The sequence below is a fragment of the Culex pipiens genome, chromosome 3 (genome assembly GCF_016801865.2).
Source record: "Culex pipiens pallens isolate TS chromosome 3, TS_CPP_V2, whole genome shotgun sequence".
Lineage (NCBI taxonomy): Eukaryota > Metazoa > Arthropoda > Insecta > Diptera > Culicidae > Culex > Culex pipiens.
In genome coordinates this window covers 137,824,389-137,838,144 of record NC_068939.1, presented here as the reverse complement: position 1 = coordinate 137,838,144, position 13,756 = coordinate 137,824,389, and the positions used below count along the sequence as shown (strand labels likewise).

At 36.7% G+C, this 13,756-nt stretch overlaps 1 protein-coding gene across 2 annotated transcripts; it reads left to right on the top strand.

The window, feature by feature from the left end:
• The first annotated feature begins 3,331 nt into the window (after positions 1–3,331).
• Positions 3,332–10,012, top strand: LOC120418769 (mediator of RNA polymerase II transcription subunit 15-like). 2 transcript variants are annotated; one of them, XM_039581245.2, is made up of 4 exons: positions 3,332–3,489; positions 8,700–8,792; positions 8,907–9,388; positions 9,450–10,012. In XM_039581245.2, the coding sequence occupies exons 2-4, from the start codon at positions 8,726–8,728 to the stop codon at positions 9,828–9,830; spliced, it is 930 nt and encodes a 309-aa protein (XP_039437179.1). In that variant the 5' UTR covers positions 3,332–3,489; positions 8,700–8,725; the 3' UTR covers positions 9,831–10,012. The 2 variants fall into 2 exon arrangements, with proteins under 2 accessions (XP_039437179.1, XP_039437180.1); XM_039581246.2 differs by having other exon boundaries at positions 3,333–3,489; positions 8,937–9,388.
• Positions 10,013–13,756: the final 3,744 nt, after the last annotated feature.

Below are 13,756 nucleotides of genomic sequence, written 5' to 3'. Positions count from 1 at the left end.
GCAAAATGATCTCCGTAAAATTTCCTATAAGCTGAATGCATTAGTTTTGGCAGCAAAATTTTTTGGCTCGTTTTGGGGAGTGATTTTTGAAATTTTTTAGCTAAGAAATACAATTTTTTCTCCCTAAAACGCCTTGCCATGCCCAAAAACAAGCTTTTATGGACTATGTCTGTACAGGAATTTGTTTAGGGGACATTAAACTATAACTTGAAGCTCAAGGCGACCAAATTTGAATGACTTTAGTATGATTGTTACTCGCATTTCTGAAAAATACTCGAAAAATGCAATTTTTTCATTCAAGCTCCGCGCGCGAGTTGTAAACCATTTTTGGGAATTTTTTGTTGTATGAAAACATTGTTCCTGACATCCTAATCTATCATTCTAGGGGTGAGCACCGAAGATTTGACAACTTTTCATTTTTTTTGGGACGGCCTACTGCCCATACATTTTTTTCAGCTGTCCATACAAAAATGGTACGTGAATATTCGAAAATCAGTATATTTTCGAGAAATTTTCAGATCGATTTGATGTCTTCGGCAAAGTTGCAGGTATTGATGAAGAATATAGGTACACAGAACAATAATTTCGCCAATTTTTTATTGAACTTTTTTTCCCAGAAAATGAATTCCTAAGAATTCGTTTTTTAATATTTTTAAAGGAAAAAAAATCCGCAACATTTGAGTCATAGAGATGTACGGACAAAGCGTTGCCGCCGAGTTTTTTTTTGGGGAAAAAAGATATCTTATTCAAAACAAATTTTGACGTCTGTTTTTAATGTGAAATAATGTGAATTTTGCTGATAGCTGGATTTTCTAGCATCTTTTCACGTTCGTTGGAAACGGTCGTGGATAGGCCTAGAGGTGCCCAGTTGGTGTGAAAAAGTTCAATTAAAAAAAAATATGGCTAACAATTTTTATCTTCAATCTTTTCTCCTACATCAAAAATATATGCTTGCATATTTTTTACCATGTTTAAAATATTTTTTTTTAATTTCAATTTTTATTACATGATCATCCCTAGTTTTTGCTCGATGCTACCATCATGCGACCACGTGCTCCGTTTGTTTGTCAAGAAAGCTGCAGCTGGATTATGAGACGAAGTGAGGGGGCTTGAGATTTTTACATTTGTAATCCCGCACCTGACCAACTGCCTTTTCGACGGTCGTGGGCCGACGATCGTGGATCGACGATACATGTTTTTACAAAAAGTGCACCGTTTTCAAAATATGGCCACTGGAAGTTTGTTTTAAGCCTTTAGAAAGTCGCGTTTTTCGGTCTTCTTTACAAAAATTCTCACAAAGTACACTAACACGTTTGCCAAAAAGTTTTTTTTTAAATCTTAGTTTATTTTTGTTAGATCCTTTAAGGTTCTGTGACCAGTTTGTTTGCCAAAAGGTTAGGCGAAACAAAAACAGTTTTTCGATTTCTAAAAAAAATGTTTTACGAAAAGTTTTAAAAACTACCTATAAATTTGTCTATGAAACTGGGTAAAAATTGGCTGTCTGGGTAAAAATTGGAAAACTTCAATTTTCTTGTTTCTTTTTTTAGGCCACTGCTAATTTTATGTATAGTTTTTGTCCCTCCCACCCTTCAAAATCCCTCTAAAAAATGAGGGGGCAAAAAAACTAAAATTGAAATTTATATTGTAAAAACTTGTGAAATCGATTATAAATTATTCATATTAAAAAAACTTGTACAATTGATTGTAAACTATGAAAAACATTCGGTTTAACGTATTTTTATGTATTGTCAATCACTTTTAGACTTTTTGCGAATTTCAAATTTTGGGACCACAGATCCGAAAAAGACATCGAAATCAAATAAAAAAATATTTTCATAAATTCATTGCTATTCTGCCAATTTTGGTAGTAGCATACACAGAAATTTTTTTTTTGAAATGTTGAAAATTTGGATAATTGAATTTTACCTATTTTGAGTAATTTTACCTAAAAAATGTGTAAAAATTGTTTCCTGATGAAAAATCACTAGCTTCTGATGTTAAATAACACATTTTTTTACACAAAATATGTCACCCTAATGAATATTACCACCATCTTTAGGTAGTTTCAAATATTTTTCAAAGTTTATGTCACCCGCCCCCCCCCCTCCTTTCAAAAACATCCCGAAAAATCAGGAGGCAAATAATAAAATTTAAAAAAAACTTCGAAGTTTTTATAAAAAAAAAAGTCAAATCAACTGAAAACAATTTGATATGCATTTTTCGTTCTTGACAAGCATATTATGCATGTTTGGACTCGTTTTTTAAATATTTGGAATGTTTGAGAAATTCGAATGCACAGTACCGCAAAAAGTTTCTTTTTGCGACCATTTTTTCGAGTTTTTGCAATTTTTTTATTGTAGCATTACTGTCATGAATTATGTTTAAAGCATTTTGTGATACTTTACGCCCTTTTTCAAATGTTGGCTTGAAATTTGAAATTTTGTTTATTTTTTGCCTTTCCTTTGACCTCGACCAGTGCTGAGCGACAAAAACTTCAAATAACATTTTTTCCAGCTTTATCCGCAGTACTTCAGCAACGAGCAGTCAAATCTTCAAGGTTTCCCTGAAAATTTTTGAATTATCCGAAAAAAACAAAAAATAGAAATAGACAAACACTATTTTTGAAAATCGAAAAACTGGTTTCAATTGGTTGAAATCAAATTTGAGTTTAACACTTTAACTTTAACCGTTTTTTTGTTAAGTACTTTTCAATTGCAAATTTGATTTCACATTAAAATGTAAAAAAGCTATTTTAAAAGAAATCATATCATATGTAAACCGAAATTTCATTTGTCCATTATTTTAGAAAATATTGTGTCGCCACAAAATTAAATCTATGATTCTTAAATGGACTTCTAAAACTTTTCAACAGACACTGCAATACCTCAGCTCACAGTCACCACGTGATAGTATCCCGTGTGCCGTCCCTAACGTGCTCCGGCTGCAACTGGTGGTGGTGGTGAGGGTACTAAAGATAAGCGCACTGTGCCAGCTTCTGCTCCTCACCAGGTGCTCTTGTTAAATAACTCAAAAATCGCACTGTAAACCACAGCGAGCCAATCATCACCGTAATCACCCGGTAAAGTGAAGAGTTAGAGAAAGAGGCGAAAAAAAGAAGAAGAAGAAAAAACCGCAAAAGTCAATCTCCAAAACCGCGCTGGCACTAGCCCACCACGTGGTGATTTATGGAGTAGGAGAGGTGGTATTCTTCGAGTAGGGACGAGCTGTGTTTTTTTTTTTTTTTCGGAAGCTCATCTTGGCGCGCGTTTTGACGCGAATTCGACGGTTTCTCTATATAAATCAACCGGCGGGACGTCACTGGTCGTCATTTGCATCTGTCCCGGTTGGCGCGCGCACGAACTGATCGTCGGTCGAAGAAGATTGCACGTTTTGGGGGTTTGAAACTTTGGACGGCGGTTGCGTGACACACGTGTGAAAAGTGAGGTGTGCCTGTGAAGCTCATCGAGAGGCGAAAACAGTTTAGCTTATGTAGGTGACACGGTTATCTTGGTTTGTGAGATTGAGTGACAAGGTTGAATTAATTAAAAGTGAAGAAATTTTAACAATCTGCATATTATTTGAAGAATCATTTAAGAAGAAGACTTTTAGTGAATATACTGTATAAAACAGTGAAAGTTATGATTCGAAAATTACATTGCAAAAGAACGTTTCTGAAAAAGAAGATAATCCATTTTAAGAATAATATAATACTCTGTTGAAACAATTATGACCAACCAGGAAAAAAAAAAATCAAATCAAACAAGAATTGGTTCCACCGTGAAACAAAATTTCAAAAACAGTTAGCGATTCAAGAAGATTCACTATGACCCATGAAGTTTTAGGTTTCTAATAAAACATCCTTTTTAATTTTTTCTAAAAGTTGGACAGGAGTTTGTATAGAGAACTAAGATGGTTACTTGCAAATCGGGTCCAAAAAATTATACTCTTTATGTTGAGTAGGATGTAACAAAATGGGTCAATTTTGTGGGCATTTCAGCCCAACTCATAAATAGAGCTTGATTGGTTGTGGCAGGACCTGGCGCTTAGATTTTGAATTTTAAATGGGATTTGTCCCGTAAAATCGGTGCGTTTTGGTTTTTGCCACTTAAGAGCCCCTTAACGGTTTTTGCATTTTTCAAGAACCTCACGAGCTCATAGCTCATGTTCCAGGGAACAACTTTGCCGAAGAGTGTTAAAATATCCGTTAAATATTAAGAATGTTACAGAATTTATAACACCACCGTTGAAAAATCAGCTTTTTCTTCAAGCTCTTCTGGCAACCATCAGCTTGCTTGGTTGCATGAACGTCGCGACGTCGCCTTAATAATTTCTACAGTAGCAGCAAGTGCTGCCAAAAGAGCTTGAAGAAGAAGTTAAAGCTAGCACGGTGGAATTATAAATTCTGTAACATTTTAAATAGTTGACGAATCTTTTCGCACTCTTGAGCAAAGTTGTTCCCTGGAACACGTACTATGAGCTCGTGAGGTGTTTTTTGGAAAATACAAAAATCGTTAAGGGGCTCTAAACTGGCTAAAACAAAATCGCACCAATTTACGGGTTAAATGCCAACCAATCATTGGGTTGAAAATAAGTACAATGAAGGTCGGATCCTTGGAGCAATGAGCATGAGCATGAGCATGAGCATGGTTGACTGCCAATGAGCTGCTACTCCGTTATTGACAGATCAGCTGAAGTTAAACAATGAATCAAAAATGATCAGTGGGAGCCAACCATCCGTTCACTGTTTAACCTCTGAAGATCCCTACTTTATTAGTCAATACCGGCGCCCTCCCAAGAAGCCTGCAGTTCAACGAAAGGGAGGAATGTTAGTCCGATAGTTGAAGTTGCAGACTCATCAAGCACATAGTTTTTCGCTATATACTTGTTGATACCGCATGAGACCGTTGAATTCACAGCATCTCCTTCAAGCATCACGTGATTAATATTTTTTGGGTTAGTAGGATAAGGTATTGGCTTTTCGATGCCTCCCGAGCTACGACGCTATGGGGAGGACTTTCATAACAGACCCGTCGGCGAGCCTTCCGAGCAACGATGCTATGGGGAGGTCTTTCTGGTTAACACACAAAATCACTTACACACAGTTTTTTGCTTCACTATTAACTTGACGATCCAAAATGTCAGTGCGTCTTTCGATCATTTTATAGAAATAGCTTTTTCACCGCAAAAAAATAAAACCTTATTCAAAAAATTAAAACACAATCCAACCGACGCCGTTCCTTCCGATCAACGATGATATAGGAAGGGCTTTGAAAATCACAAAAATCACTTTTCACTCCGAATATTTTTTTACGACCACGCGCTCCCTTTGCCAATTATCCACTGATGACGCTGCACTTTCAGAGGGTAATCTTCTCCTCGCATCATACAATTCACGACAAAAATGCGAAACAAAAGGCACACAAAAAATCACTTTTCACTCCGAATATTTTTTTACGACCACGCGCTCCCTTTGCCAATTATGCACTGATGACGCTGCACTTTCAGAAGGTAATCTTCTCCTCGCATCACACAATTCACGACAAAAATGCGAAACAAAAGGCACACAAAAAATCACTTTTCACTCCGAATATTTTTTTACGACCACGCGCTCCCTTTGCCAATTATGCACTCAATGAAGGTCGGATCCTTGGAGCAATGTACACAAAATAGGAACTTTTTTTAGTTTGTTGGGCTCAGCGATATAAGGTATTTTTACCAAAAAAATTGATGATGTACGAGCTTTGGCATAAAAAAAAAACAATTATTCGTGTAAAATAACACAGACTGCCTACACAGCTAAAAAAAGTAGTAATTCAGCTGCGTTTAAATGGTCTGGGTGTAAAATAAATATTGCATTATTTTATGCAATTTTATGTAATTTTACACCTTGAAATATGTAGCCCATCAGTATGGGAAACCTACTTGATCGAAATGTCTATCCCATGTATGCGTTTCAGCTTTCCATCGGTCTGATGGTCGAGTGGGCTAAGGCGCCAGTCCTGACTGTTGGTGCTTGGTGCTTTTTTTTGTGTTTGCAAAAATTGTACATGCAGTGTCTATTGTGACGAAGGTGATGTGCATGCTTTTGCATGCGATTTTACCATCGGATTTTTTGCTGTGTATAGAGCAACCTTTGAGATTAAATCAAATTAAAAATGCGTTCTGCTAAGTAGGCCCAAAATCGAAACAAAGAAAAGACATTTTCTCAATCCTGCGTAGATGATAATTTTTAACAATATTTAAACATTTTTTAAATATTTGGAAGTGAAATTTTGGTTTGGAGCTGTTTTCTATAGAGTTTAACAAAATAATCTATTTTTTACTTTTGTAGTTTTGGTATGGAGGAAAATTTTACCTTATATTTTGCATCATTCCTACTGACTTACTTTCCTTTTTTTTTATTTCATGGGTTGGCACTTTTTGTCTACTAAAAAATATAAAAAAAAATTATAAAAAACGAAGGGGGTAAAATTCATTAATCCTCGCATGACGAAAAAGCCTTCTTTTCTCTACTAAAAGTAAAAGTTTCGAAAAGTGATACTTTTCGATACAAGTGCTGAAAAATTCTACTTTTCAGCACTGAAATGTATGCTGCTTAGTTAAAAAAAAGTAATACTTAGTTTTAAAAAGTAATACTTTTCAAAATTGTTTTGATTTAAACTTTGGATTGGCTAAGTATATGGAAATTTAACTTATAATTCCATTCAAAGGGTGTTTTTTGGAATTGTAAAATATGTTGTGGAACTTGTTGCAAAATTTTATTTTTTCAGCACTCGTCGTATTTATCCAACGCGGAAAACCTCGTTAGATAAATGTACGACTCAAGCTAAAAAAATCATCTTTTTGCAACTTGTTGCATAAACTACATTTTTGGGATGAAAAGTAATTTAAAAAAATAAGTTAATTTTTTTTCCGTGTATCTAGTTTTTCCGAAAAGTCCTAGTAATAGCCTTAAACTTTGCCAAAATGATCAGGAAATCTCTTCTAAAGATATTTTTTTTGAATATTTGCGATTTGCGAAAACTTATATATTTTCAATATTAATGAATATTAAACAACTGTACTTGTTTATAATGCATTTTTAAACAATGTTAACTTTGGAATGATGAGGGCATGACCTGTAATTTCAATGTTTCATTTTTATTTAAGGATGGTACAAATATTTTTTTTTAAATTTTTGTCACCCCCCTTCAAAAATGGTCGAAAAAATCAGGAGGCAAAACAAATATTTGTTCAACAAACATCAAAATTTCAACCAGCTGAATGAATTTAAAATGCAATCCCCAGCGCTTAGAATCATGTTTAGAATGTTTGAGTTGACTAAATTTTTTCTTGAATAAAAAAAATCGATTCACGTCACCGCGAAAAGTATGTTTTTAGCTAAAATTTTAATTTTCGTAAAATCTTATAATTTTTGAAAACTAATTATGGAAAAACAACTAACTAGTGCAAAATGTATTTCAAAACACTTTTTTCATTTAAAGGTTGAGACTATAGCTGTTTTTACAAAGGAGTATCGAAGCATTTTACCCCGACCACGCTTATTGCTGAAATTGTGATAAAAAATATATTTTTAATGTTTTTTAACTCATCTATCTATAGAATAATGAAAATTATAGCAAAAACCAACCCGAGCAGACGGCAATAACTTGGGAATCACATTTTTTGATATTTGAAAATACTTGGCCAATAACATTTTATGTTATTAATAACAGAATTTGTTATTCATCGTTATGCATTTTTTGTTATTGGACTGTTATTGTTACAGACTATTAACATTTTTGGTTACTCTTCGAACAAATCTTTGTTATTATTTTTAGTTATTTTAACAACTAATCCGATCGTCCCAATAACAGTTGGATGTATTCTTCTTTCAAAACAAAAAATGGGTTTCCAAAGTTGTTTGGCTTTCATCCACTATCAGACCAATAACAAATTTTGTTATAATAACATAAACTGTTATTAAACTCTTATGCAAAAATTGATTTCTTAAGAAGATTCCATAACATTTTCTGTTATTTTTACAGTATTTGTTATTGATATGGCATGAATATTGTTATTTCTGCCCGAGCAGACGGTAATAACTTTGGAATAACATTTTTTGATATTTGAGAATACTAGGCCAATAACATTGTTTGTTATTTATAACAAGAGTTGTTATTCGTCGTTATGATTTTTTTGTTATTGGTTTGTTATTGTTATAACAGACTAATAACATTTTCAGTTACTCTGCAAACAAATCTTTATTGATATTTTTTGTTATTTCAACAACTAATCCGATCATCCCAATAACAGTTGGCGGTATTCTTCCATAACAAAAAACGTCATTCCAAAGATGTTTTGGCTTACAACCAATATCAGACCAATAACAAATTTTGTTATGATAACAAAAACTGTTATTAAACCCTTATGCAAAAATTGATTTGTCATTAAGATTCCATAACACTTTCTGTTATTTTAACAGTATTTGTTATTGAAATGGCATCGATCGTATCGATAGCAGCCTGTTGAGAATTGATTTAAGTTGTACAGTAGTTGTTCAATTACTGGCGTCCCGTTTCATTTTAAGTTGTTTTTACACTACGATGCTCAACTTTTGCATTGTTTTGCAATGTTAAGCTTTCTATTTCTTTATCATCCTCCCCCTAAAATATAATGATTTATACTTAAATCCTTTTCAAAATTCATTCAAATTCCAGCAATTCAACCCAACCTCTGCCCAAGGATGGTGAAACTTCTGCAGCTCCCGCGGATTCGCATCTCTCCGCTGGTGGTGCTTCTGGTTTGCATAGGTAACTATTAACAGTGCACTTCCGGTCCAGGCTGGTCACCACCTAGCCCCTTCCTCCTAGTGGTCCTCCCCCTCGGTGGTGGCCAGTTCGTTCACCCATCACGCGCCTAACTAGCCGGTATCTCTCTTACTCTCGCCCTGGTAGAGGCACTTCACGCGCGTTCCGTCTCGGACCGGAAGAAGGACTACGGCGGTGGCGATTACGACTTTGACGGGGCCAGCGCCGGCCAGCTGTACCAAACCAAGTCCGGGTACAGTGCCGGCAGCGGGTTGCGGTCGATTGCGCAGGGCTCGGCGGATCAGGCGAATACGGCGGTGGCCAACCAGGTTGCGGCGGCCAAACAGGCTGCGTACGTAGCGCAAAGCACTTTGGCCCAGGCTGCGTCCCAAGCGGCGGCAACGGCCCAGGCGGCGCTGGCCGGTAAGCAGGTGCTGCTGCAGGGGCTGGAACAGCAAAGCGTCGATGCGCATCAGGCGCTGGAGAGCGAAATTCAGCAGCTGCACCAGGCCAAGAAGGCGGCCAAGGCGGCGCAGCACTCGGCCCAGCAGGCGTTGAACCACGTGCAGGTGCTGACGTCGGCGCTAAACAATGCGCAGGTAATTGTGACATTTCTCAAAGAAAAAGCATGGCCATCTAATTTTCTACCAATTATTGCAGGTCGCGTCGGAGCACGCTCAACAAGCCGCTGCTGAGGCCGCCGCCGAGTTGGCCTCCCAGAGCCAGATGGTGGGTACGGCAAAAGCTCGCGTCGAATCCGTCGAGGAGCAGCTAAAGTCCGCCCGGGTGGACTACGATGCCACACAAGAGGCGGCCCACAAGGCGGCGTACTCTGCCCAGGAAGCGGCCAAGAACGCTGCCGAGGCTGCGGCCCACGCGGCCGGCCCGCACCAGATCCAGCACGACCCGCACGGTTTGTCGCAGTTCCAGTCCAAGATTTCCAAGCAGCAGCAACAACAGCAGCAGCAGCAGCAACAGTACCAGCAGGACGATGACATCAACAGTGGAGAAATTGAAGTCTCGTCGAATCACTTTGGGTAGGGGGAGAGAGTGAGAGTGCCATTACGCGGAGGAAACGGAAAGATCCGAATCGACATCTATGTTTTAATAGAATGCTTTGTTGTACGCAAGACTGCGCTGCCTGAATGCTGCACTATTTGTACCTCAGTTTAGCTCTAAAGTTAGCTTGTAAAAAATGATACTAGAATATATTTTTCAAATGCTTGTTTTCTGTTAAATGAGCTGTTTAACTTTATTCTACTTCGAAAAAATCCAAGATCTTAAATACAACCTCGTTTTCTACTTCTGAATATCCTGCCAGTAGCAACTACAGGTTAGGATGTAACAAAAATGACTTTTTGGCGGGCATTCAGGGGTTTGTTCCGGTGGGCATACTGAGCCCAAATCCCAAATATGAGCTTGATTGGACATATCAGGAGCTGGCGCTCAGCCCTTCAATTTTAAATGGGATTTAACCCGTAAAAAAAGATTTTTTCGAAAATGTCATTTTTTGAGGTATTTTGGCCACAAATGCGTTTACCAAAAACATCACTGGCGTGTAGGCCAGATCCTTGCGCATCTTTCGGTATATATAACATTGAAGTTTGGAGCATCCTGGAGATCGGTTCAGACCTTCAAAGTTTGGCATTTTTTCGAAAAATCGGCCCCGGCAAAAAAGATATGCGTCGCACCTCGCGACGCCCGCGACGCCATTTGATTTTGCTGGGACCGAATATTTGGGATTTGGGCTCAGTATGCCCGCCGGAACAAACCCCTGAATGCCCGGCAAAAAGTCATTTTTGTTACACTCTACTACAGGTACGTGAGCAGTTCTCTGAGATTTTGGTAATTTGTTTCTTTTTTGTATTTTTTAATCTGGCTGAAACTTTATTGGTGCCTTCGGTATGCCTAAAGAAGCCGTTTTGCATCATTAGTTTGTCCATATAATTTTCCATACAAATTTGGCAGCTGTCCATACAAAAATGATATATGAAAATTCAAAAATCTGTATCTTTTGCAGGAATTTTTTGATCGATTTGGTGTCTTCGGCAAAGTTGTAGGTATGGATAAGGACTACACTGATTTTTTATTTCCCTTTTTTTTCTGATATGTTTCAAGGGCAGGAAATGCCAACCTTTCAGAAATTTCCAGAACGGGCAAAAAATCTTTTACCGAGTTACCGAGTTTTTGAATCAATACTGATTTTTTCAAATAAAAATAATGTTTGGATGTAAAATCAAATTTGCAATCAAAAAGTACTTTAGTGAAGTTTTGACAAAGTGCACCGTTCTCAAGTTATAGCCATTTTTAGGTAACTGTTAACAAAATAGTCGCAGTTATTCATTTTTTAGAATAAGTGCCCATGTTTGCCCACCTTTGAAAAAAATATTTGAAAATTTGAAAAGCTGAGAAAATTCTCTTTTTTTTGCTTTTTTGAACTTTGTTGATACGACCCTTAGTTGCTGAGATATTGCCATGCAAAGATTTAAAAACAGGGAAATTGATGTTTTCTAAATCTCACTCAAAAAACCCACCATGTTCTAATGTCGATATCTCAGCAACTAATGGTCAGATTTTCTATGTGAGTAATTCTCGCTGAAAGTGGACCACTATTTACACAAGGTGCTCAAAAATCAAAAGCAATGTACTTTTCCAATAGCCCCCACCAAGTTATGAATGAAACCATGTTTGGTTGGTTAAATTTGTCCTCACCTCGGCGCCACGAAGCTAACACATTTTTTTAAATTGGTAATTTTGTGACTTAGACGCGTCCACAAAATTGCTCATAACTTTGCAAAACTTCAACGAACCCTTGATGTTTAGGTGTGTTTTGGAAAGGAAATGAGCAGAGCTTTCGAATGCACTTTTCAGAAAAATACCGTTCCATACATTTTTTAGCCACAAAACACCAATGTATTTTTAAAAGTCATTTTTGAAGGCCGGCGCCCCGCTTTATCGAAAAACTGACAAATCCATTCGAAAGCTGAGACGATTTCACATAAAGGACCAATAAATCTAAGGTGTATGTTCCTCCTATCTTTTTTAATCTAATTTTGATTCTGCGAGGGCAGCGCTCCGTTCGCATTTCGGGTATCCAAAATGTTGCAATTTGCTTGCCCCATTTTAAGGTTTTGTCAAAAAATATAGGTGCTCACTTTTTAAATGATAGTTTATTGTCCAAGGATCAAAATGCACTTTCGATAATTGACCAATATTTATGTTTTTGGGTTCTTCTAGGCAATTTAATGTCGAAACATTTTTTTTTTTACTTTTTTTTGTAAAATGCTCACTTACAACTGGGTGGACTTTTTTTCAGTAGAAATAATGAATGTAGCATGTAGGAATTTCACCACGGAAATTTTTCTCTAAAAGAAAACGTAATTTTGATACTCCATTGCCAAGATATTTTAGTTTAAGTGAGAAAAAAAGTGCCAATTTTACAAATTTCTCAGAATTTACAAGCACGGTCTATTATTTACATGCGGCATATGATTTGGAGGCCAGAGTATGGTTTCTTATAGTTATTTTGGACGCTCAATTCGGATCTGGAATCAAAATTTAGATAAGCAGTGAACAGTGATATTTTAGCCACGCTCAAATATTATTTGCGTGTATTCCCCATAGCCACTTAGGGATCGGCAGCCGAAGCCGCTAACCACCGCGCCACGAGGCCTCTCAAAACAGATCCGAATTGAGCGACTTAAATAACTATAAGAAACCATACTCTGGCCTCCAAATCATATGCCGCATGTAAATAATAGACCGTGCTTGTAAATTCTGGGAAATTTGTAAAATTGGCACTTTTTTTCTCACTTAAACTAAAATATCTTGGCAATGGAGTATCAAAATTACGTTTTCTCTTAGAGAAAAATTTCCGTGGTGAAATTTCCTACATGCTACATTCATTATTTCTACTGAAAAAAAAGTCCACCCAGTTGTAAGTGAGCATTTTACAAAAAAAAAGTAAAAAAAAAAAATGTTTCGACGTTAAATTGCCTGGAAGAACCCAAAAACATAAATATTGGTCAATTATCGAAAGTGCATTTTGATCCTTGGACAATAAACTATCATTTAAAAAGTGAGCACCTGTATTTTTTGACAAAACCTTAAAATGGGGCAAGCAAATTGCAACATTTTGGATACCCGAAATGCGAACGGAGCGCTGCGCTCGCAGAATCAAAATTAGATTAAAAAAGATAGGAGGAACATACACCTAAGATTTATTGGTCCTGTATCTGAAATCGTCTCAGCTTTCGAATGGATTTGTCAGTTTTTCGATAAAGCGGGGCGCCGGCCTTCAAAAATGACTTTTAAAAATACATTGGTGTTTTGTGGCTAAAAAATGTATGGAACGGTATTTTTCTGACAAGTTCATTCGAAAGCTCTGCTCATTTCCTTTCCAAAACACCCCTAAACATCAAGGGTTCGTTGAAGTTTTGCAAAGTTATGAGCAATTTTGTGGACGCGTCTAAGTCACAAAATTACCAATTTAAAAAAATGTGTTAGCTTCGTGGCGCCGAGGTGAGGACAAATTTAACCAACCAAACATGGTTTCATTCATAACTTGGTGGGGGCTATTGGAAAAGTACATTGCTTTTGATTTTTGAGCACCTTGTGTAAATAGTGGTCCACTTTCAGCGAGAATTACTCATGTTTAAATATGAAACATTCGTAAAATTTTTCGATCTTTTCGAAAACATTATTTTAATTTTTTTTAATCAAGAGTCACATTTCAAAAGGGCCACACATTAAATATTGCGCTATTTTGAAATGTAAGTCTTGATTAAAAAACTGAAAATAATGTTTTCGAAAAGATCGGAAAATTTCACGAATGTTTTGTCAGTTGTTGAGATATCGACATTTGAAAATGTTGGGTTGTTTGGGTGAGACTTAGAAAACATCAATTTTACTGTTTTTAAACCTTTGCATGGCAATATCTCAGCAACTAAGGGCAAAATATAGAGAAT